We start from the raw sequence: 23,826 nt of genomic DNA, 5'->3' as shown, positions 1-23,826 counted from the left end.
ACATAACTCTGAATATCTTGGGTTCGCATATTGGGTAAAAACAAAAAACAAAAAAACAAAAAAATTATATATATATATATATATATATATATATATATATATATATATATATATATATATATATATATATATATATATATATATAACTTACCTCTTTTTTTTTTAGGTTGCTTTGGGAATGACATGGAATGACTACAACTGTCTATTAGATTTACAAAAAACGGACCTACTAAGTGTGACCTATACACTCACTCATCAGAAGCAATATTTTCAAAGATGTGTTTGTAATATGACATGTTCTTGATTGTACTCATATGTACAGTGTGAGTGTGTTAAACAGTGAGTGTGTGTCCTTTTGGTCTGCTTTTTTCAGTCTGCTGCGTTTTTTAATGCCTGAAGTCCAGCACTTATTTTGGCAGAAAGCTTTTTACTCAAAGCTAGACAGAACTGTTTACACTGACTTTGAGAAATAGTGGTCATGTATTTTCTTCCTCCCCATCTATCCTCCATTGCAGCTGTTTCTCCTCCCTCTTTCTTTAACTCTCCCTGTCCGCCTCCTCTCTCTCTCCTCTCTTCAGAAAGCCGCACATGTGAATAGAGGTCTACCGGCAATTATTTTTACTGAACTTACAGTTGAATTTTTTAATGCTTATTGTAAAATAAAAATATTTTGACGTCTTTTCATTGTGAAACTTTTATTTACCTTTATAAAGCTAAAATACATAAACAGTACAGGAGTCAAAGAACAAATAGAGGAACAAACAAGAAATGTCAGTAACAAGATTGCTAAAAAAAACCCAAAAAAACAAGAGAAATACTCATAATTAACAACTGTATTCTGCAATTGAATCTTATCATTGAAACCGAAAAGCATATGATTGATAACTGAAATGTATGATAATCCATGAAATTACAGAGTTCTGAATGTGTGTGCGGCTGCTGAAAGTGTGAAGTGTATAGTCAGGGGTTGAGGGAGGGAATTAGTGGGGATTTAGACTTCATGTGACTCTGGTGAAATAATACAGGCCACGTCTAAATAGCAGATGGACAAAAAAAAAAAAAAAAAAGAGTTTTACTTTCTGCATAACTGTTCATAACCAGCTATTTAACTGTTCAAAGTTTGGTTGAGACTTCTTTCAAATACTTTAAAAATTAATACTGACCCCAACATTTAACAGTGGAGTACATTACAGTACAGTAATAAAGGAGTGATATATCAACTTAACGTGATTGTACAATTTTGACTTGTCAGTTTGTGTATTGACTATTTATAAACTGATATGCGAAGGAGACTGAACTGAAAAAAAGGAAAATGAACCATTTTTTCTACTGCTCTTTTTTTAAATGTATTTTCAGAGAGAAATAAAAGCAAAAAGATTTTACAATTTCGCAGAACCTGATGCTAATAAGGAAAATATGTAAATGTATGAAAACATTGTACGTATTGTACTAAAATATTACACTATATGTAGACTGTGATAAGACAGATAAGACAAATAAGACAGACCTTTTTTGTTTCTATATGGTTTAGCTAACAAACTTAGTGATAACAATAAGCATTTTTGGGGAATTTTTTTATACATTCATGTTTTTGATTGTCTGAGGAACTTTTTGCCTCTAGCATCTACATATAAATCCAGCATGAGGAAATATTAGATGGCATGACCACCGATTAAACTGGAATGTAACAGAGATAAAAACGAGATACAGTGAAAGAGTACAAGAAACAATGTTTGAAAGCAAGGCTTAGCGAAGATGTCTTTCATATCATGGACGTGCCAAAGTATTGTCCACTAAATTGTCATATTCTTTACAGCTGCATTCATGCGCATGTTCTTGAATGTGTGTTGTGTATATGTCTGCCACAGTCGTGTGAGTGACTCAGATTGACTGCTCTCTCTCTGGAAAACCTCTCTCTGGTTCAGATGCTAAAGCCGCCTCTCTCAACACGACCATGTGATCCTCGGCCGCATGCAGTGATTGGTCGATCCAGTCCAGGCTGCCAGACATGTGACAGGCGTTTCGTGTCACCAGTACCAAGTGACTGACCGACAGCAGTAATGCTGTGGCTCTGGTCCAAAAAATAAGTTGGTAAAGTCACTTCTTTGCAGAAATCTAAATCTAAAATAGTCCCTGCCATCTTAAAAAGTTACCTGGCATCCAGAAGAATGGGGTCCAGTGGAGGGTACATAGAGCGAACCACGTCGTCCACCCTGTGATGACACAAAGCAGCTCATGGTCAGTACCAGCACTCTCAGATTGTGTCATGTCAACTGCTCAAGCTATTTACCTTGGACTGATGCGTTTGGCCACGGTGATGATGTCATTCAAGCTGGCAGGTGCTTTGACCTTTGCTCCAGAGCCCATTGTCATGGCAACTAGCTTTTCGGTGAGAGTGTGGCATATCTGTACAGAACCAGGACAATGATTTCTTCAAACCAAAGCAAAAATGCTGTGTATTATTAAACGTACATACATGACTGTTCAAAAGTGTGGGGGTCAGAAAGATTTTTTATTAAATTAATACTTTTATCCAGTAAGGACATATTAAAGATTTCTGAAGGAAACAAGTTATTTAAAATTGTAATAAAACACTGCCTGTCCAAAAAACACAAACACACACAAAATTGCAGTGTATTTTCTAAGGAGCCCCGCACATGACATGCAAGAAAAAAAAAAACAAATCCTGCGCACGATTTACTTATTCGTTCCCTCACTGTGCCAATATGTGAACACGATTACTATTACTATTAATTAGTAAATCGTGGGCACAATTAATAAATCAATTGAATGAAATAGTAAATCGATGGAACGCAGTATTAATCGTGTGCACGTTTTAGTACAATGAGGGAATTAATTAGTAAATCGTGCACACGATTTAGCCTACAATTTTTTCCTGCATGTCATGTGCGGGGCTCCGTAATTTCACATTATTATTCTTCTTCCTGTATTTTTGATCAAATGAGTGCAACCTTGTTGAGCATAACATTAAAACCTTAAAAAATCTTACTGACCCATTCTTATATTATATTATATTATGTATTCAATGTACTTGGTCAGGAAAAATCTACCTTCAGAATCGCAATGCAATGAGACACAAGGCCACTGAGGGAAAGAGAAAGTGATGTCAGTAAAGTATCAAAACCAGAATATTATTTTTACTATAAATGGTTATAGTTGTGAGAAAGAACGTGGAGAGAATGCATACGAGGCATCTTCGATCCAGTCTTCGTTCTCCAGCATGGCCTCGATGTGAGGATTGGTGATGACAACATCATCCAGCTCCAGCTCTGACGGTTCACTCTGAGTCTCCATCGCTCCGATCAGATCAACTGTAGGTCTGAAATATGACATTATTACAATGGCTAAGAATGAAGTGTTGGGATGCAAAATGTTGATCCCTTCTGAATCTGCAGTGTGGGAATGAGGTTATGACTTATCCTCTAGTGTATACTCAAGTACATACTTGGAATCAAACTGATGCAGAAAGTCCGGAGGGTGGCAGTAACGATGCCGACACACAACCACCAGCGCCACAAATGATGCCAAGAAGATGGTGGCGAGTACACCTATGGCCACGATCACCACCGTCTCCATGGTTACAGATGAAGAAGAACGAGGACGACTGTCAAAAAGTTGTTTGGCTGGAGTTTGCAAAAGCTAGTCAATTCTGAGGAAATAAAGATAAGACTTCCATTGTATATTAATAATATCAATAAACCTTATAAATGGTCTGTCTGTCTATCTATCATCTATCTATCTATCTATCTATCTATCTATCTATCTATCATTTATCCTATTATTAATGCATTTATGTGAAACACTATTTTCTGTTGCTTGTATTTTTATTATGATTAGTTGCACCAAAGCAATTTAAGCATTGCACTAGTTAATAAAAGCTCAGTTTTACCTTTGTGTTGCCACAAATAGAAAAGAAGTATTAGACTTCAGTATTATTGTGACGTATTGAGAAAATAATGTCTTGTTGAAAACATTTCCTCCTGTTTACTCTCCTTATGCTTCACTGAATACAGATGCTTATCTAGATCATTCCACTCTTATCTAGACTATTTTCAAATAAATATGTAAAGCTTTATTTAGATTGTCCTCTCATGCTTTCTTTCCAGGGCCTCTCTGACAACAGTCTAAGATAGGGATGCACCGAAATTTCGGCCACCGAAAATTTTCGGCCGAAAATGGCCTTTTCGGTTTTCGGCCGATAGACTTTTATCACCGAAACAACACGGCCGAAATGTTGTGATGACGCAAACAGAAACCGCGACCTGCACGTGCACCTGCATAGCAAAGACCACGAGCTCCACGCGACATTAATTTAACACCAGTGAGAACATTCTCTCTCTTCGTATTCCTTTATTCGCAGCACTAAAGCGTCTCCTAACAAAGAGATTAAGACGGACCACGAAGTAAAAACAAATAAAAGTACAGTCTTATAGAGTCTGTTAGCACACGTCTCACTGAGATCTTTTCGGATCCTCTGCACTTCATCGCGAATGTGCTTGATCCGCGTTATAAAGACCATTACTTGGATGCGGAAATAAGGCAGCGCGCACGAGAAATGATCCAGGCCGCGCTGGATGCGGAGAACCCGCGTGGAGACGGAGAAGCGCCAAGTGCAGGAGACAGATCAGAGCGCAGAAAAAAAAGACTGGTCTCTGCACCAGTTGAGGGGCATGCACCATCGCTGTCTGATATGTTCAGTGGAATTCTGCAAGAAAGTGCCTCAAATAATAATAATACGTTGGGTATTTTGTTCTTATACACACACACAAACATATATACATACATAATATCAGATTGTAGCCATATTTATGCTAGATTTTCTGCTAGATTTCTGCTTTAATTTGATAAAAATGTTTATTTATGCCCTGGCCCTATTTAAATACACTCTCTCAAATATGGCTCAAATGTCAGGCAGATGACAAGCTCAACTGCTCAACAGCTAGATGGTTATCTGTCTGAAGTCCCCATCCCCAGAAGTGATAACAGTCTTGCCTATACTGGAGAAGTGATGCACTTTCTAGTCCTACATAGAAAAATTTCAAATGCACTTCACCTAAATGCACTTTGTTTTTATGAGAGAACAGTTCATTTTAAAACCTTTCTGCAGGCCAGTAGGCCTGTACATTATTATTAAATATACACATGAGTGGGATAAATTTTTAGTTTGAATTTTATTTTATACTGTGCATTGTTGCAATGTGCTTAATAAATATTTACATCATTTGTAATTATGTATTTTTATGTTTTTTTTTAATAAGTTATGTAATTGTAATTATCTTTGAAACTTTAATATTAATTTATGCAATAGCAATGTCTTAATTTTAGTAAAGTTAGTACACGGTCATAGCAATAAATGCAATGGTACTAATAATTGGCATAATTTATTTCGGTGTTTCGGTTTCGGTTTTCGGCCTTGGTTTTCTCTTTTTCGGTTTTCGGTTTCGGCCAAGAATTTTCATTTCGGTGCATCCCTAGTCTAAGATACATTTTTTTATGAGTATAAAAATGACAAAAAATGAATGTAGACGTGTATTCTGTACCTGTGTATGTTATAGTGTGTTTTTAAGCGTCACACCCATCAGACCTTTGATCAATCAATCATTAACCTGCTCACAGTATATGTGACACCATGTGTTTGCTATGTATCACACTCATTATTGCTGTACTGTATATGTATGGTGTGTTTGCTTTGCCCTTTTAATAAAAACCAGAGGACTGAATATTTCTATTTGATCATGAAAAGCCTTGAGTTTCATTAAGTTACATAGGTCTATATAATTTCATTTCCATCACAGTCTTTCATGTAATGTTAACAATGCCATCAATATATATATTTATTTATTTTTATAAACCCAACAATATTTTGTCTGTTTAGTGATTTAATGCTTATTGAACACGCACGGCTGTTACAACATATGAGAAGTAATATTTCGATGAGGTGATTATGTGAAATTATGTTTTGGAATGCTGTAATTCCCTAATCAGATTAATGTGATCTCCCCTGGCCGTATCATACTGTGCACTCCTCATAGGAGCCAATTCATACTCACCCTGGCATTCAGAGACACTGGATTAACCTTTACGGATTTGATAAATACAATGTATTTTGGGGACACTAAAGCAGTTATGATATCACGTTTTACACATTGGCTTGATAAGTAAGCTGGTCTTTAGTTATAGATAGACAGAATTTAGTTTGATAGCCACAGTCCAGCCAATAAGATAAGATATAAAAACTTCTGTTTATGTAAAATTAAACCTTTCACCACAAGGCAAAATGGCACTGAAAAGTGAGCCTTAAGTGATCTATAAACCTAAAAAAACTAGGAGCAACACACCCACCCCTTTATGTGGTTAACAAAAAGTTTTAAGTTTATAAAAATGCAATGTTATAAAAAAGAAATTACACAGATTTTAGGTCACTAATAAGAAAGTGAATGACAAGGATCATGTGAATTCTCTGCACAAACAATTTAATGAAATATATATTTTTTAATATATATATTTTTTTTCTCAAATTATGGGGGATTATTAGTTTTTTTTTTTTTTTTTTTTTTTTGCTAATAACATTTCTAATTAACCTTTCACCAAATTAGAAAAGCAGGTGAAATAGAAGCATTTTGTGGTCTCAGAATTTTGGAGTGATCTGCTTGACATTATATAATAACTGTTATGTTAACGGCTTTTTATTAAAGTTAAATTGTTACATTGTAAAGGTAAAGTGTTACTATTACCAAAACACATAATTGTATAAACTGTAATTAACAGTTATTGGCCTAAAGACATTACTATCCTTCATTTTTACTCGGGGCAAAGTTATATTCACAGTGTAATAGCCTGTAACATGGAAACAAAGAACGCGTTATTCTAATCTAAATAAATCCGTGGGCTTTTACAGACCGAACAAAAGGTTTGGTTTCATTTGAATGTCATTGATTTCAAGCAAAAGAAACCCGCTAACGTTAGCCTGTTTATATGAATCTTCTGTCACTGTTTGAAAAGACGCTGTGACTTATTTTTGACTCACAAATTTTAATGCAACACCAATCATTTTTATATATATATACATGGCCACAAGTTCCCTTAAGTATACATATCACTGGTCAATTAAAACATCATCAGCAAATATAGTTGTATTTCAAGATCTTACCTATATATCCTTTCCATTTTATGGCGTTTGTCGCAAGAAACAAAGCGCGCTCGTGGTGTACAGGCGGAGACGGCACGGAGATCTCCAGCGCGGGAGCGCGCAGCAGAGAGCAACGATGTGAACTTCGATCTTGCCCGAGGCGCGCTCTCATAGCCACAGACGTTTGCTATCAATTTCTAGCCACCAGGTGTCATTCACGAGCCTTTGTGTTGTGGAACCCATCCTGTTTTTTTCATTTTGCCCTGTTTTTATACAGTCTATAATATTGCCCACTGTGCATACGCAATGTTTTGTCAGCGCGTTCGATAGAAGGTACGGATGTTTCAGTGAATTTGTGCTCACCGGTTGTTGTTGTTGTTGTTTTTTTACACACTAGCAGTAGTTGTCTTATGGACATCTCTCCTTCCTAGAAAGTAAAATATTTCAGTCGAAAATGATTGAAACATCAAACCAGTCAAATGTCAGACAAATCAGCAATATATCACAGTATAACTAGAAATGCTTTATAAATGATGGCCATGCAGTTTAAACTGTTTAAAGCCTGAAGTCGAATGCTATTATTAATATTGTTGTTATTTTACATTTCTCTTTCTAGAATTTACTAATTTCGTATTAGTTTGTTGATGGGGGTGTACAACATTTCTCAAACGAATGATTTTCACTTTAATATATAATGCTGAATCATAACAAATGTAACACATATGAAATAATTTTGGCAAGGAAAGGTTGTTAATTGTTTTTTTTTTCTTTCTTTCTGAACTGTCTTCTGACTGCTTTCTGTCTCTCTCTTTTTAAATATGTTCATTAGTTGTGTCAACTTGTGGTTCTAAAATTGGCAGCCAGTTGTATAAAACAATACTGGTTTTCTTAGAACTGCATCTTCTTCAACAGTTGATGAAATCATACTGAATATGTTTAAAGACACAGGTGCAACAAATGTAAGAAATGAGCTCGAACACTGAGTGTGATGTTGAAGTGTCATTGAGATGAGACAGAGCAGCGATATCTCCCTGGTCCCCTCTGGTCAAGTTTGATATCTAGAGAGAGGTTTCCTGGAGAGGTTTCAGTCAGCAGTTTGACTCGTCCTGTGTGTCGCTCGCTCTGTTCATGTGGGGATATTTCTTCAGAGTTTGTTTTATTTAGTGGAGTAAATGTAAATTTAAGTTGTTCAGGTGTCCCGTCACCTCAACTTGTTCATTCTCATCCAGATCACACCCTGACAACACATTCACAACAGTTAAACTGAGAATTATATTTACACTGCACATTTATGAAAAACAAATATCTATTGCATTTTAAAAGATCAGGCAAAATGTTTTTATTTACTTTTAACTTTTAAGCCAATGTCTGTAAAAGTTTGTGAAATCTGTAGACCCCTTCATCCTTCTTTCTGAGGTCAGAAAGAAGCAGCGAATTTTGCTTAAACAGCTCCTGTCTGTCCTTGTTCTTATCTCTGAATACTTCAGTCCACTGGTTTTCTCTTTTGAAGTGGTGGATCTGGGTGAATGTGTTTTCTGTAGATTACTGTACAGGAGCAGGGCAGCAGGACCAATCCACCTGTATAACCTGTTACTTCTTTAAGCTCTTTATAACCTGAAACATGACAGCCTGAGGTTGAACACATTTTTGTGTTGATTTTGATGTTTGATTTGGATCATTGTTCTGATGGAAGATGCAACTATGCCCCATTATAAGATTTCTAACAGAGGCAGTCATGTTTTTGTTTTTTGTTTTTTTATCTCTTGGCATTTGATAGAATCCGTGATGATGTATCTGAACAAGATGTCCAGGAGAAAAATAGGTCCACAACATTAAAATCCAGCAACAGCAAACAATAAAGATCCAGCAGTATATTAAATTAGGACAATATAGACACACATCCTCTTCCAGGCAGATTTGTTACATCTTTAGTTGATTAGAACTTTTTAATCATTGCCCTGATGGTGGAAATGAGGATTTTCAATGCTTTAGCTCTTTTCTTACAGCCACTATATTCTTTGGTTTTACTCCTTGTGATGGATGATTAAGTGAATTTGGCCTTGGTGTTCCTCATATGTATAATCCTGTGGAACAGGAAGTCATGGATGGACAATCTCATGCTCCTAGTCACCCTGGTTTGCTGAAAAATGTAAATATGAATGGGAATATACTTTATTAAATATATATATATATATATATATATATATATATATATATATATATATATATACTTTTTTTTAATGACAGTGCTTCAAATGGTTTTTCAAGCAATGCCTTAGAAGAACTCTTTTTGGTTCTGCAAAGAAACGTTTAGTCAAAGGTTCTTTAAAGAACCATCTCTTTCTTACCTTTTTGTAATCTGAAAGCCCTTCTTTCACCAACAAAGAACCTTTTGTGAAACAGAAAGGTTCTTCAGATGCTAAAGGTTCTTTATGGAACCATTAAGACAAAAAAGTTATTCTATGGCATCGTGAAGCACCTTTATTTTTAAAGAGCCAGTAAGATGAAAATTCTAAACTTCCTATCACTGTTTATAAGTCCTGTACATTAGGTTTAAATCCATCCAAGGTTAAAAAACATTGTCATTTTGTCAGAATATCATTTTAAAATTACCTCAATTCTCAGAGATCCCCAAACGGTTCGCGCGAAGCTGTTCAAAAGATTCAGTTTCCTTAAACCCCACCTTTCGGTAGCATACTGTGTTCTGATTGGTCAACTAACATAGTCAGGTTTGATTGGTTGTTCCGCACACAAGTTCATGGTACACATTGCGTTAGCATCTGTTTGGGGTGAATTATGTCTTATTCGTCTCATCGCGAAGCAAACAGTAAAATAAAAAAACTTGAACAGTCTCGCTGCTTTTTCTTCTGTGTGGGTGTATTCAAGCCGCGCGCTTCAGTTTAAATCTGAATAGCACGTTCAGCGCGGGGGCATGGTCACATTAGATATAATGAAGGGAGATGTGAAAAACGGACATCGCGTTGTTTTCATATAGATTACTTTATCACAGAAAATCTGTTTTCGGCAGCACTTGTTTAGTTTTAAAATAGACATGTCAAGCTTTCTATAGATATCTCTCTCATGGCTCTTCGTTGAGTATTCACGGAGTTACACTTCATTTTAATGACGTGTTTGTACATGACGATCAGCGCAGACAGCACACATACTGATAAGACGCTCGGGAGAAAACAGACACATAACTTCATAATCATACTTCGCATTGTGATTCGGAGATGCTCGTTGGTCTAAATAAAGTTGGTAATGAACCCTCTTTTATGGCCAAACGCTTTGAAAATCCCGCCTTGTACTCACCGAGATTAGAAAAGCAGTCATCAGTGAAATGTTGTGAACACAACAAAATGGATTTGTTGTACTGCTCTGGTATTGTGGTGAAAATGAATTTTAGCCATTGGTTCTTCTGATCTTCATTCTTTGGCAGTGAAAATAAAACAAACTTGCCTTTACAATTAAAAACACACCGTCTCCTCGACATGATGCTATCACACCAACCAGAGCGTCTGTGTCGGGGGTGGGGCAGGTCAGAGTTCCGTTTCTCCCAAGAGGGTAGGCGGAGATTATTATGCAAAGTGTTCCTAGTGACATACATAGAGATGGGCAAAAGATTTGAAATCTATAACGACTCGTTTCAGCGATTCAGAGTCGACTCGACTTACTTTAGAAGCCAATAACTTTATAAATTGTGTACTTTTTGGTTTAATAACTTTGCACATTGTTTACACTGATGGACAGCTACATCATACACTGTAATACAGGTAATTTTTGATTTCCCATCTGTGTGGCTCTTTAAGAGTGTAGGGGTGCCAATAATTGTGGCCACCACGGATTGGAGAAAAACATTTATTTCATAATCTGAGTTTCAGTTGCTTTCAGTTGCTTTACTTCAATGAAAGGTACGAATTTTGTGAAAAGTTTAAATGAATGATCAAAAGGATAAACAATTTATTTACAGATTAAGATTTATTTTCACAGCCGCCTTTGCCCAATATATTCCACATTTATAGCGTGAACATTATTTGCAGGCAGCAGATTACAGAGAGCAGTGTTAAGGGCTGTTAAGCACACGGGGGCAGTAGCTCTTAAAAGATTGCTTTAATTAATACAAATCTGTGATGCTTTTATTGTTTTGAATAGTGGAGTGAAAGTGGGTGAATGATGAGAGAAACAGCAAAAAAAAATTAAAATAACAATTGTCACTGTCTGAAGTCTTTGACATTCAGAAAGCACAATTTTAAGAAACAAGATGAATGCTCTGAATGACAGCTACATGGAGTTTCAGCATCAGTGGAGCTGCTTCCTACAGAGCTCAGGTGGATTACTATTGCACAAAGGCCTTCTTGGATTTTACAGCGTTTTGCTGAAAAGTCAACTAATGTATCACTTATCACATTAACAATAGGGTGCTTGAGCACACTTCCTTTTTAGACACCATACTTTGTCCTGAATTTCATTTCTGATTCCATTCCAATGAACAGCCAAGTCTTTTGATCATAGTATATCTGGCAGATTCTTACTGTGAAAGGAAACAGCTGTCATTTTACCTCCAGTATTAAAGCATCTCGGCCCACCACTTTTGTAATTTGGAGCATGTACTGTTAATGAAAGATAAATAAATAAATAGAGTGAGTGACAAAAAGAGAGTGAAAGAAACAACCAGAGATGCAAGGATAAAAAACATTCCTCTCAAAGAGCTGCGTGCTTTGTTCTCTCACCATTGGTACATTCGGTTGTCTCATTATCATCCGTTTTCCTAATACTTGGCCAGGCTTAAAAGGTGCCTTAGGCATTAAATAGTAATTTTATGGTTGTTTCTTTGATATTACATTTTTAAAAAGAAGCACGGTGACTTTGTTTATCAGTAATCAGATATCCTGAGGTCTGTTTTTCTAATATTTTCAGGACGTATGTCTGGGGAGAAGCTGAATGTGTGTGTGTGTGTGGAGTAATTGGCAGTTCTGGTTAAAGATTTCAGAGCAGGGTGAGCATGTCATCTGTGAGTACAAAGTAGGGGTGTAACGGTTCACAAAATTCACGGTTCGGTTCGGTTCAATACACTGATGTCACGGTTCGGTTCGGTACGGTTCGGTACGTTTTAGATACAGCAAAAAGAAAAAATTGGCAGATAAATTTCCTTAAATTTTTAAAAAATGTTTTATTTATTAAAACTAACAAAGTATGTGTTTTTTTTACATTGAACAATGATGGAGCTATTCTTTACCCATCTTCTATGGTGTTTTCTTAGCAGCATACTGTATAAAACAAAAATAGCTCCTTATAAATTTTTTTTTAAAAATTAAATGTAATATTGTTGTAGTGGTTATGAACAAATACAAAGATGTAACTCTTTTTATATTGAACTCTATAACTCTTTATATTGAGTGTGTTTTTACTCAGTTGGTTCTCTATTTGGGCTTATGTTTTTTGGAACAAAGCAGGAATTACGGTCTGTCTGAAATGGGCTCGTGAAGGAATATTGTAATGGGGCTCAATTACATTAAGCATGTTCTTAAAACCTGCGTTTTCCACTACAGAGTAAGGTCTCATATCCGCGGCTATAACGTAAATGCACCATTCGCTGCGGTGATGTCCGTATACGGAGCCCGGGACGTCACCTGTAGGAGAAAAAAAAAGGAATCCGTGGCGACGGTTTTGCAATCCGTCCCCTCAGTTTATAAACCGTACTCACGAATTCATAAACTGTTCACTCGATTTAACAAATCGTGCCCACGGATTAACAAACCGTGCCCACGAATTTCCAATCCGTGCACTTAGATTTTGTAAACCGTACCCTCGGTTTTTGAATCCGTACCCACGAATTCATAATCCGTGCGCACGCTTTCGCAATCCGTTCCCTCGGATTTGTAAACCGTACTCACGGATTCATGCAGCAAACTCCTACGTGTTAACATACAGTTTTATTGAATATTATTATGTGGAATAGGTTTACAGCAAAGTGCCTTAAGTGATTCTCTATCAAGTGTAGTACGAGGTGGAATACAAAGATTTAATAAGAAAGATGCGCATTAAAATCTTGTTCAATTGCTGATAATCTATAATAGCACTTGATTATTATTGTGCAATAAACCTGGCATTGTGACTGACTCTGGAGTAATTTTTTCCTCTTTTGTAAGTTATTTTGGATAAAAGATTCTTATGCATAACCTGTTTAATAATATATAATAATGATACAAATAAAAATAAAGTTATTTTTTATAATTTTAATTTGTAGGCTAAATAAATGAGTACAAGACAGTAAAAATATTTGTCATAAAATAATTTGTGAATTGCTTTATTTTTAAATAACCTTTGGACAGTTTTGGAAATGCTTGTGTACAATTCTTTCTTAACATGAAGACTTATTTTTGTGATTTTATTATACTAAGCTCCACCCACCTCACCCCACCTGCCGGAGTTAGATGCATGTTTCACTGTTAAGTGTAAAATGCGTGTCAGTTTTCAAATCCGAGGGAACGGATTGCGAAAGCGTGCGCACGGATTATGAATTCGTGGGTACGGATTCAAAAACCGAGGGTACGGTTTACACAATCTAAACGCACGGACTGGGAATTCGTGGGCACGGTTTGTTAATCCTGGGTACGATTTGTTAAACCGAGTGAACAGTTTATTAATTCATGAGCACGGTTTATAAACTGAGGGGACGGATTGCAAAACCGTCGCCACGGATTGATGTTTTTTCTCTCCTACAGGTGACGTGCGGGTGCGGGGCTCCGTACCGAGCCTTCAGCGCGTACTGAGTGAGCGAGCGCCTGACTGAGTAGCCTAACATAAACATATAAGTTGGTGTTTTTTTTCTTCGGGGGTGTCAGGGGCATTGCCTGTTACGTCGTTTGGGTTATTGGGCTACCTTGTTGAACGCATAACATTATATTTCACACACCTTTTTTATTTTCCAAATGTAATTAATTAGTCCAACGAACCGTTCGGTACATAATGCGTACCGCGTACCGAACCGAAAGCCTCGTACCGAACGGTTCAATACGAATACGCGTATCGTTACACCCCTAGTACAAAGCCAAGATATGTTGTGATTTCTGATTACTCACCTCTTTCTGCAAGTAAAAAAACACATAAGGTGCGTCCTAAACGCACTATTCTATGACATTTGTAGTATAAATAGTGTGAGTAGTGTGTTCACACTGAAAATTCATAAAAAGAAGTGAGTGCATATTATATAGTGCATCATTTGGGATGCAGCTACACACACATACCTGATGGTGAGTAACGAATCCCTTTTTTCCCTCTTCTCCTTCCTAACTTTATGTTCTCTATTGTTTACATTTTTATTAAAAAGACAAATGCAGACTTTTTATAGAAGCCATTTTATAGATTTCAAAATGAGAGAAAGTGTGATGCCATGGTTAAAGTGTGCTTCTTTCATTCCTCTGTTCTCTCTCTCTCTCTCTCTCTCTCTCTCTCTCTCTCTCTCTCTCTCTCTCTATATATATATATATATATATATATGATTTCTGTGGTGAGTCATTAGGACGTTCTTTACTGATGGATGTTTACAGACAGCCCTCTTCTTCTTGTGCCAAGCAAAACAAAAGAGGATGCAATCTATGCATAACTATGCCATTTAAACAATACATTAATTTTGTGCAATGTTTAACTAAGTATTGATCATTTCTGGCCCCAAATATGTAAGCACTATAGCTTTGGACACTGAAGCTGCACTTTAAAATGTATGAATTTATATGCATTAAGTAAAAAATATCAAACTAAGTGACATCTGATAAATGATGCTGGAGCTTTTCTCAAAGCTAAATTATGATTTATTTTTTTTGTGGATGTTAACTGAGCTTTCTTTTAATGGCATACATACATTGTAACTATTTAGTGCAATTGGAAAAAGCAATAGTTTTATAATACTTATGCAAGTAAATTTAAACAAAGCATAAATGAAACTCGTTTAATTTTATTTGTTTTTTATGTTTTGCACTGATCTTTGTTCTGGTATTATTATGCTTAATTATGCAGATCGTCATAGATTTATTGAATTAAAAAGGAGATGAAAAGTCAAGTCCCTTTCATTCCCTGATTACGTTGTTTCTAATGTCTGCTCCTTGAAGTGTCTTGGATGGTGCTCACCTCCAACTAAGCGGTCTGGGCTAATTAATATCAGGCTTGAAAACACTTTTCTGGAATTTTTAACAAAGGTCAGGTGCTGAAAAGAAACACAGAGGTTAAGCTTCAGAAAATGTCATAAATAATAGTATTGCTGGTTCAGAAGGTTAAGATCTGGTGACAGTGTGGCACTAAAATTTGACGTGAATGGGCCCAATTCAGTAATGTTTAAATAGTCACTGTTTCAATAGTAGCTATATACACAATACTTCTAATACACCGAATGGCTTTTTTTTCTTTCCCGCGCTGCCCCCAAATGTCTATTCTGCGAGTAAAGGTGCATTCAATCTCTTGTAGAACTAATGATTACAACTTTTTAAACTGGGAGTTTTTTCCAGTAAAATCCAGTAGTCTGTCTGTGTGTGTGTGTGTGTGTTACATGTTTTGAGCTTTAGGATCTTAACGGAGTGTCAGGCTCATATTTAATCAGACACATGCACTGTCACTGTGAGCAGCACTGCCTGCTGGGTAGCATGTGGCAAACATTGTGGCTGAACATCATCAGATGCTGAGAGATGAACTAAAACATCAATAATATCAACAGAACTGCTGTTACTATTCTTGCAATTCCACCAGGGAGCACTTCCAGCTGGATTTAACATCTGGTTTTACATGTTCACACCTTGAAAAATGATGATTGGCCAGTTTATACATAATAAATACAGATTAACTGTATGCTGTCTTTAAAATGCTTGAAAAAGGTCTTAGTAGATTTGCAAACAATGACAGGGTCCAAGACTCTTTTTATTTTGCTGGAGGATAGCAGATTTGACAGAACTAATTTAGCTCCCTTGAAGCAAAGCTTGCAAATATAAAACTTAAATGATGTTGGTTTTGAATGTCAAAGAGCGATAATGGTTGTTCATGGTGAATGGTTAAAAAAAGGGTAACCATTCCTTCAAATGTTAAGAACTGCTGTTGTTCCTGTGTCTGTTGTAAAATATATTTCATATGGATGTTAATGAGATGGAATGGAATGGAATAATGTAGTAATCACAGGTTTTATTTTACATGTTACACACAAACAAACATGCACACACTTGATACTGAATGTCCATGTCTATCCACAGGCTCTTTGCTTTAATGCAAAGTCACATTAGATTTCCATAAGGTGTTAAATGACCTTTTGGATCAGACTCCTCTGGGTCTGTCTGACCATACCAGCATTCCTGAATGTGTAACTGCACATTTTCAACATGCCTGCATGCAAACACACACAGAGATAGTAATATGAAAACAGTAGGAGTCCTTTGCTAAATGAAAAAAAATTTAACAGAATGCATATGTTTTATGTATTTGACTATGAGTACCTACAGTACTGTACAGTATTTTCAAACACACACACACATGGACTGATGGAGCCGGTTTTTGGGATTACACTCTTGGACAAGCTGATCCCTTTGATGTGGTAACAGGGTGCTTGCATGTTAAAATATGAAGAGATCAGTGGAGGAGAAGAATAGGGGGATTGTGTGAACAAGAGACCCTCTGCGTCAGAGGCTTAATCTGTACAAAAATTAGTGTAATAAAGGAGCAGCATGAAGTTTCCTGGTTTCCCTCATGCTAATGAATAGTAACAACTATTTCTGTCAATATCTAAAATTACTGTATATGTCTCCTTTAGAGAAAAATAATAAATAGCTAAAACACACACACAAATGCCAACAGGTATTTAAATAGTTGCTGGCATGACATTACACTATATTTACTGAATCAAACAGTCATTGGGGACGAATGTCTTGCCATCAAAATTCACATATAACAGTACCAGTTTTTGTTTTTATAAAGTTTAGAAGTTAAGAAGCTTGGCCGAATGTTAATAAGTTTATACATTTTAATGTGGAACAGATAATTGCTTTTTAAGGTTTTTGCACTTATTCCAAGTCTTCTGAAACCATTCAATGCGGAAAATCCTTCATTTAGTTTAGCTTCTTATCAGCAGTGATGAATGTGCATATCAGTTGTTTTGAAATCTTTTGATTTATGTCTTTTTTCATTGTTAATTAGTTCACAAAACATCTAAATGATTCTAACTGCGCTGGTTCTCAAGTTCAACTCACTGATTCAATGGTCCAGTTGCAGCAGTTCACAGCTCACTGGAGGGGATGATTATCAGAGAATGTCAATAAACTTACACTTTAGTCTGTTCCTCATACAAATCTAACAAATGACTTCAGAAGACTTTAGCTATACTGCTTTTGTGTTGTTTTATCTTGATAGTCCCCATTTATTGTAATTGCATGATTTTTGTAATGATAAAATTCTGCTTGTTGGAAACAGCATGAGGGAAAGTAAATGATGAAAGTATTTTCCTTTTCATTAGGTTTCATTAATGGTAAAGTACATTTAAACCCTTGAGAACTATTAAGCTAAACTAATTTTGGTAATGAATGAATTTGAGCACAAGCAATTAATGCTGTTTTATAAATAAAATAGAAAAAGAGGTGGAACTGGTGTGGTGGATAGATGCTGGATGAGTTCATGAGAACAGTGAGGTAAATGTATGCTCATGTATATTTAAAAGAAACTTAATTTATTTTAGTATTCTCAAGAATGTTGACATAAAAATGTTTGCGTGTGTGTGTGTGTTATGTGCACTTTACTTAAAAGCCCAAACCAGCAGATTCTCAGTGTTAATGAGCTTCAAAACAGTCTGTCCTCACATCATCTGTGCTTAGAGTATACTGCTCAGAAAAGCACCATTACTTGTCCATTAGTCAAATCACAAATTTCCATTACTACATAATTATTTTCATTCAGATCTCTCTCTTTGTGTGTGTGTGTGTGTGTGTGTGTGTGTGTGTGTGTGTGTGTGTGTTTGGGAGGCTGACTAAACTGAAATAAGTACAGTTGTTGGTAAAAAATGTGTTGTTAAGGTTGAGTTTGTTAACATTACTAAATTCATTAAAAAGTTATAAAGAACAACATTTTTACAGCATTTATTAATCTAGGTTTGATGTTAATTATAAATTTTCTATTGTTCATTTTTAATTTCATGTTCATTCATAATACATTACCTTTGTTATTACATGGCTCCATCACTGTCATTCATGGCAACACTCCATATCATTCAGTTCATCTGAAGTAATGTACATAATTTATACATCTTGAAATATTAACAATGTATCAGTGAATGCCCAGAATTAGACATTAGCCAATATTAAAAAAAAGTTCACTTCATACGATTTTCAAAATGTTTTTTGAAAGAAGTCTCTTATACTTATTTATATTTATTTGGTCAAAAATACTACAACACTGTGAAATACTATTACAATTTAAAATAATAATAATAAATAAATAAGAGAGCTCAACACAGGAACTTAAGAAAACACATGCAAATAGAAAAGGAACCAGCAAATTAAAAAAAAAAAACAACAACCAATTTGACAAAACACTTTGATATATATATACAGTACAGACCAAAAGTTTGGACACCTTCTCATTCAAAGAGTTTTCTTTATTTTCATGACTATGAAAATTGTAGATTCACACTGAAGGCATCAAAACTATGAATTAACACATGTGGAATTATATACATAACAAAAAAGTGTGAAACAACTGAAAATATGTCATATTGTAGGTTCTTCAAAGTAGCCACCTTTTGCTTTGGATTTCCACCTTGGATTTCCACCTTGGGAGAATGAATATATTCATTGTCATGCTGAAAAAATGCCCAATAATGCAGGGAATGAGGGGAGGGTGCCATTTTCTTTTTAAGTTTTTGTATTACATCACACAGTAGTGTGTGAATTCATGCCAGCACTGATAAAAACACAACTCGCTCACACCTTCAGCTTTCATTCATCCCTATATAAAAGCTTTACTACCACTGAACGTCCCTGTGGGTACCAAGCACTTCCCTCTGTACTCCTCCTCTAGCAACACCAGAACATTTTGGATGCTTTTGGATCCAAAATGACTGACTTGATTTCTTGAGACCAGAGTATGGATTCCCAGAAGTTTCTATTTTATTAATTTGTGCCTTGGAGGAGGTTAAATTAGTTTATTTTGCTTTGGCTACAGTAGGTAAAGAGAGAGGAGCTGGACAAAGAGGTGGTTGTAATGCTGCACAAATATCCATTACTTGTGATATTTTTTTTTACAAAAATAAAATAAAATAAAAAAGTATAGCAGCAGATCACTTACATCTGGGATGTATCATGGAATGAAGATTGTGGTTTACCTACAGTGATGAATCAGTTTTTATTTCCACTCCACTTCAAGGACAAGAATGTAGTCGCTGCAAGTGGCATCTGAGTCAGACTCATTTCATGGCATAACATCATATTAGTTTTACATATTATGCAAAATGTGGCATACCAGTGTGAGAGTTTCTTTTGATATTCATTTGTTTCTCACACAGAACAACCTCCTTGACAGCAATCAATCTGGCTTCAGAAGTGGACATTCAACTGAGACTGCCTTGCTCTCAATTGTTGAAGCCCCAAGACTGGCAAAAGCGGAATCCAAATCTTCAGTACTTATCCTGCTTGATCTGACTGCTGCTTTTGACATAGTTAACCACCAGATCCTCCTGTCAACCCTACTGGCAAAGGACATCTCAGGAACCACACTTCAGTGGTTTGAGTCTTACCTATCAGATAGGTCCTTCAAAGTGTCTTGGAGAGGTGAGGTGTCCAAGTCACAACATCTAACTACTGGGGTGCCTCAGGGCTCAGTTCTTGGACCTCTTCTCTTTTCTGTCTACATGGCATCATTAGGTTCTGTCATTCAGAAACATGGCTTTTCATACCACTGCTATGCTGATGACACTCAACTCTACCTCTCATTCCATCCTGATGATCCGACGGTAGCTATTCGCATCTCAGCTTGTCTAACAGACATTTCTTCCTGGATGATGGACCATCACCTTCAACTCAACCTTGCCAAGACAGAACTGCTTGTGATTCCAACAAACCCATCAGAACGTGGCAACAAGATTAATTTTTTATTTGAAAATAATACACGTCACACCTCTGTTTATTGATGTTTGCCTACAAAACTACCACTGGCTCTGCACCCATTTACCTAAATGTATTACTTCAGACTTATGGGCCCTCTAGAAGCTTGCGTTCTGCAAGTGAACGTCGCTTGATTGTGCCATCCCAAAGAAGCACAAAGTCACTTTTACGGACTTTTAAATTAAATGTTCCCTCCTGGTGGAATGACCTCCCCAACTCAATCCGAGCAGCTGAGTCCTTAGCCATCTTCAAGAATCGGCTTAAAACCCATTTCTTCCATCTTTATTTGACCCTCTAACTTTATCACTCACTATTCTAATTCTATTCTTAAAAAAATCTAACTACCTTTCTAATCTTTTTGTATTCTGTTTTATTTTCATTTATTATGCAATTGTGTGTGTGTGTGTGTGTAAGACCTCTAACACTAGCTTGCTGTATTCTTTTTCTTTTCTATCTGTTTTCTTTTATTTATTATATTATTTAAAAGCCCTTGCTACGTGTACCGTGTTAAGCTAACTGAGATTTGTTTTCGCACTTATATATCATTGCTCTTTTTGTTGTTTTTGATTGCTTCCACTGTCCTCATTTGTTTGTTGCTTTGGATAAAAGCGTCTGCTAAATGAATAAATGTAATGTAATGTAATGTTTTTATTGTTTTTTGATTCGCATTAATGGTGATTCAGTCGGTCAGAGGCTCAGTCGGAGTGGCCAGTTCTCCTCTGTAAAGATGAAACCAACATGGTGTGGTTTAATTTCAGGCTGCATTGTATGTCAGATTGAGCAGAGGACTTGTCAGGTTCTTGTGGTCTTGTGCCGATGGCCGTCTAGTTGATGAGGACTTCTTTGCGGATCTGTTTATAGGGCTCATCTGGTTAACACGGTTTCCAATGACGTTCTGGGCTGTAGGTCGTCGTCTCTAGTTGCTGATTCACAGTCTGGACTGAATACAGACTGGATCTGGGTAACTGCAGTGACCTCATGAGAATGAAACAGACTTATATTAGCATAGATGACAGTCTTCTTAATATGTAACAAGATGTAACAAGGGGTAACGGAAGTGTTCCCGTTTCGGGTTAACCTTAATGCAGCCTAACAATCCTTTAAATAATGGATTTGAATTATAGAAATGTGATAGTGTGTTATGTGTATGCCAGGTTGAAGAGAATAGTCTTTAACCTTGATTTAAACTGACAGAGTGTGTCGGCCTCTCAAATAATGCTAGGTAGATTGCTGGGGCACTAAATAGGAAAAGATCTGCCACCCGCAGATGATTTTGATATTCTAGGTATTATCAAATGGCCAGAGTCTTGAGATCGCAGCAGACATGAAGGACTATAATGCAGTTAAAGCTCACTCAGGTACTTAGGAACTAAACCATTCAGGGCTTTAAGTAATTAGCAAGATTTTAAAATGTATACAATGTTTAATAGTGAGCCAGTTTAGTGGTGACAGAACTGGGATAATATGGTCATACTCTTGGTTTTAGTAAGAACTCTAGCTGCTGCATTTTGAAACATTTTGCATTTTGCTGGAGTTTGTTTATTAAGCGTGCAGAACAACCACCCAATAAAACATTACAATAATCTTTTCCGTTGAAGTCATGAAAGCATGAATTAACATTTCTGCATTTGACACTAACAGGTCATAATTTAGATATATTTTAAAGATGTAATATACAGAGGTGAGCGTGTGCATCTACAGGGTGGATTACAGTAAAGTTCCCTTCTGCTGCGCAATCACAGTCATTTAATAAGCATGTAGAGAGAGTTGTACATTGCCAGTCGGCTTCATTAAGTCAGACCACACTGCCCCTTGCATTCACAAACAACTGTTACTTCTGCGGAGCCACTAATTATGTTCATGTCTGCATGTGTTTGGCATTAATAACCAAGGAAGTCTGTTTTAAAGAAATATATTTACTCATGTTGTTCCAAACTCGTATTTTGTTATTTTCCACAAACACAAAAGGAGACATTTCACAATTATTTTTACCACACATTAGTTTAAACTAATCTATCAAGCTTCAAAAAAGAAAAAAAAAATTCATATGACTATTCAAAGTCTTCTGAAGCAATAGATTTGGTTCATGCAAAGATGATAATTTAACAGGTTTAAAAAGATTTAATGATTTTTGAAGATTTAATGCTAATATAGAAATAGAATACAAAGCAGACCACTGGTGTAATTTACTGAGCTTATCAGTAAAGCTTAAACATCTGCATATTTAAATGTTTTAATAAAATGTAAATATATTTTTTTATTTAAAATATTGGATTACTGAAATAAGAAAAATCTTTGTCTGAGGTTTTATTTATTTGATAAAAAAATAAGTAAAAAATGTATACATTATAAAATAAAAAAAAATACATTGTGAAAATATTGTGAAATCTGTTTATTCCTGTGATGCAAAGCTGAATGTTCAGCAGTCACATGATCCTTCAGAAATCATTCTAATATGATGATTTGATGCTCAAGAAACTTTTCTTCTTAGCATTAATGTTGAAAATGCTTAATTTTTTTTTGCAGAATACATGTTTTTTTTCATGATTCTTTGATAAATATAACAGTAAAAGAACAGCATTTATTTTGAAATGGAAAATACTGGAAACAATATAAATGTCTTTACTGTCACTTGAATCCTTGTTGAATAAAAGTAAACTTTTTAAAATGTTCTTTTAATTAGATATGACAGCAATATTTAGGTAAAAAACTGTAAAGGACTGAAATAACACTTCTGAGGACAAGGAAATAAAGATAACATTTTCATTTTTGGGTGCTGTCCTTGAAAAGACATTGTCAAGTGTCTTTCAGGTGTATTTGATTACAACCCCTTCATTCACAGAAAGGCCACATTATGTTCATATGAAAATGCAATATAGAAATTATCATGGGAGTGTGTTTCTGTATTTGTATGTGTCCTCAGTTTGGGAGTATTTGTTTTTATAGCTGGAGACATGCTGAGTGACTAAGCATAATGATTGTAGGTCCCTGTGGTGAGTGGTCTGTCCTGCCAGTGTGTGATAAGTAAGCCAGATCCCCAGATGCACACTCACTCTTTCTCCTCTGTCTTTTCTCTCTCTCTCTCTCTCTCTTTCTGAGGGATCTACTGAAGAGAAGCTAACCATTTCATGCATGCTCTTCTAATGTTGGCTAGCTTAAACAGGCCTGAAACAAAACCCAGGGGATACGCAGTCACACAAGAAACACACACACAGACTCTGTATGTTTTGGGTTCACCTTACTGTGATTTTCTATTGATGCTAAGCTTCAAATACCTGGTGCAGTATGTATCATGGTATAGAAATCTCTGCATGACGGCACCATATTAAAACTGAATTAAGCTAAACGAGGCATAATACGAATAGCCCTATCGTGGGTCTAACAAAAAGAGCATGCCATAACCTCCGGAGGAATTGTAATTCCCAGTGTGCTCCGTGATCATTACGGAAAGCCAGATGGTGCATAATACAGTTATCAAATAAAACATTTAATGAAGAATCTAACAACACTGACTTTGTATGAGAAAGAGAGAAAGCTAGCATATCTGGAGAT

The 23,826-nt window shown here is 35.9% G+C and overlaps 1 protein-coding gene across 1 annotated transcript; it reads right to left on the bottom strand.

Annotated features, from left to right (window-relative positions):
- Positions 1–726: 726 nt before the first annotated feature.
- tmem98 (transmembrane protein 98) lies at positions 727–7,304 on the bottom strand. Its single transcript, XM_026213321.1, has 7 exons — positions 7,172–7,304; positions 3,467–3,670; positions 3,209–3,340; positions 3,072–3,105; positions 2,291–2,406; positions 2,154–2,213; positions 727–2,071 (listed from the first exon to the last, which is right to left on the bottom strand). Exons 2-7 carry the CDS (start codon positions 3,595–3,597, stop codon positions 1,882–1,884), a joined length of 663 nt encoding a protein of 220 aa, XP_026069106.1. The 5' UTR covers positions 3,598–3,670; positions 7,172–7,304; the 3' UTR covers positions 727–1,881.
- Positions 7,305–23,826: the final 16,522 nt, after the last annotated feature.

The sequence above is a fragment of the Carassius auratus genome, chromosome 3 (assembly GCF_003368295.1).
Source record: "Carassius auratus strain Wakin chromosome 3, ASM336829v1, whole genome shotgun sequence".
Classification (NCBI taxonomy): Eukaryota; Metazoa; Chordata; class Actinopteri; order Cypriniformes; family Cyprinidae; genus Carassius; species Carassius auratus.
This window is presented reverse-complemented; position numbering and strand designations above follow the sequence as displayed.

What these genes read in the sequence shown, in the direction of transcription:
- tmem98 (XM_026213321.1), bottom strand. Translation starts at nt 3,597, where the DNA reads ATGGAGACGGTGGTGATCGTGGCCATAGGTGTACTCGCCACCATCTTC. An exon ending in GCCAAACGCATCAGTCCAAG is followed by an intron (nt 2,214 to 2,290) that starts GTAAATAGCTTG and finishes GTGTCATCACAG; the next exon opens with GGTGGACGACGTGGTTCGCT. An exon ending in CCCATTCTTCTGGATGCCAG is followed by an intron (nt 2,072 to 2,153) that starts GTAACTTTTTAA and finishes TTTTTGGACCAG; the next exon opens with AGCCACAGCATTACTGCTGT.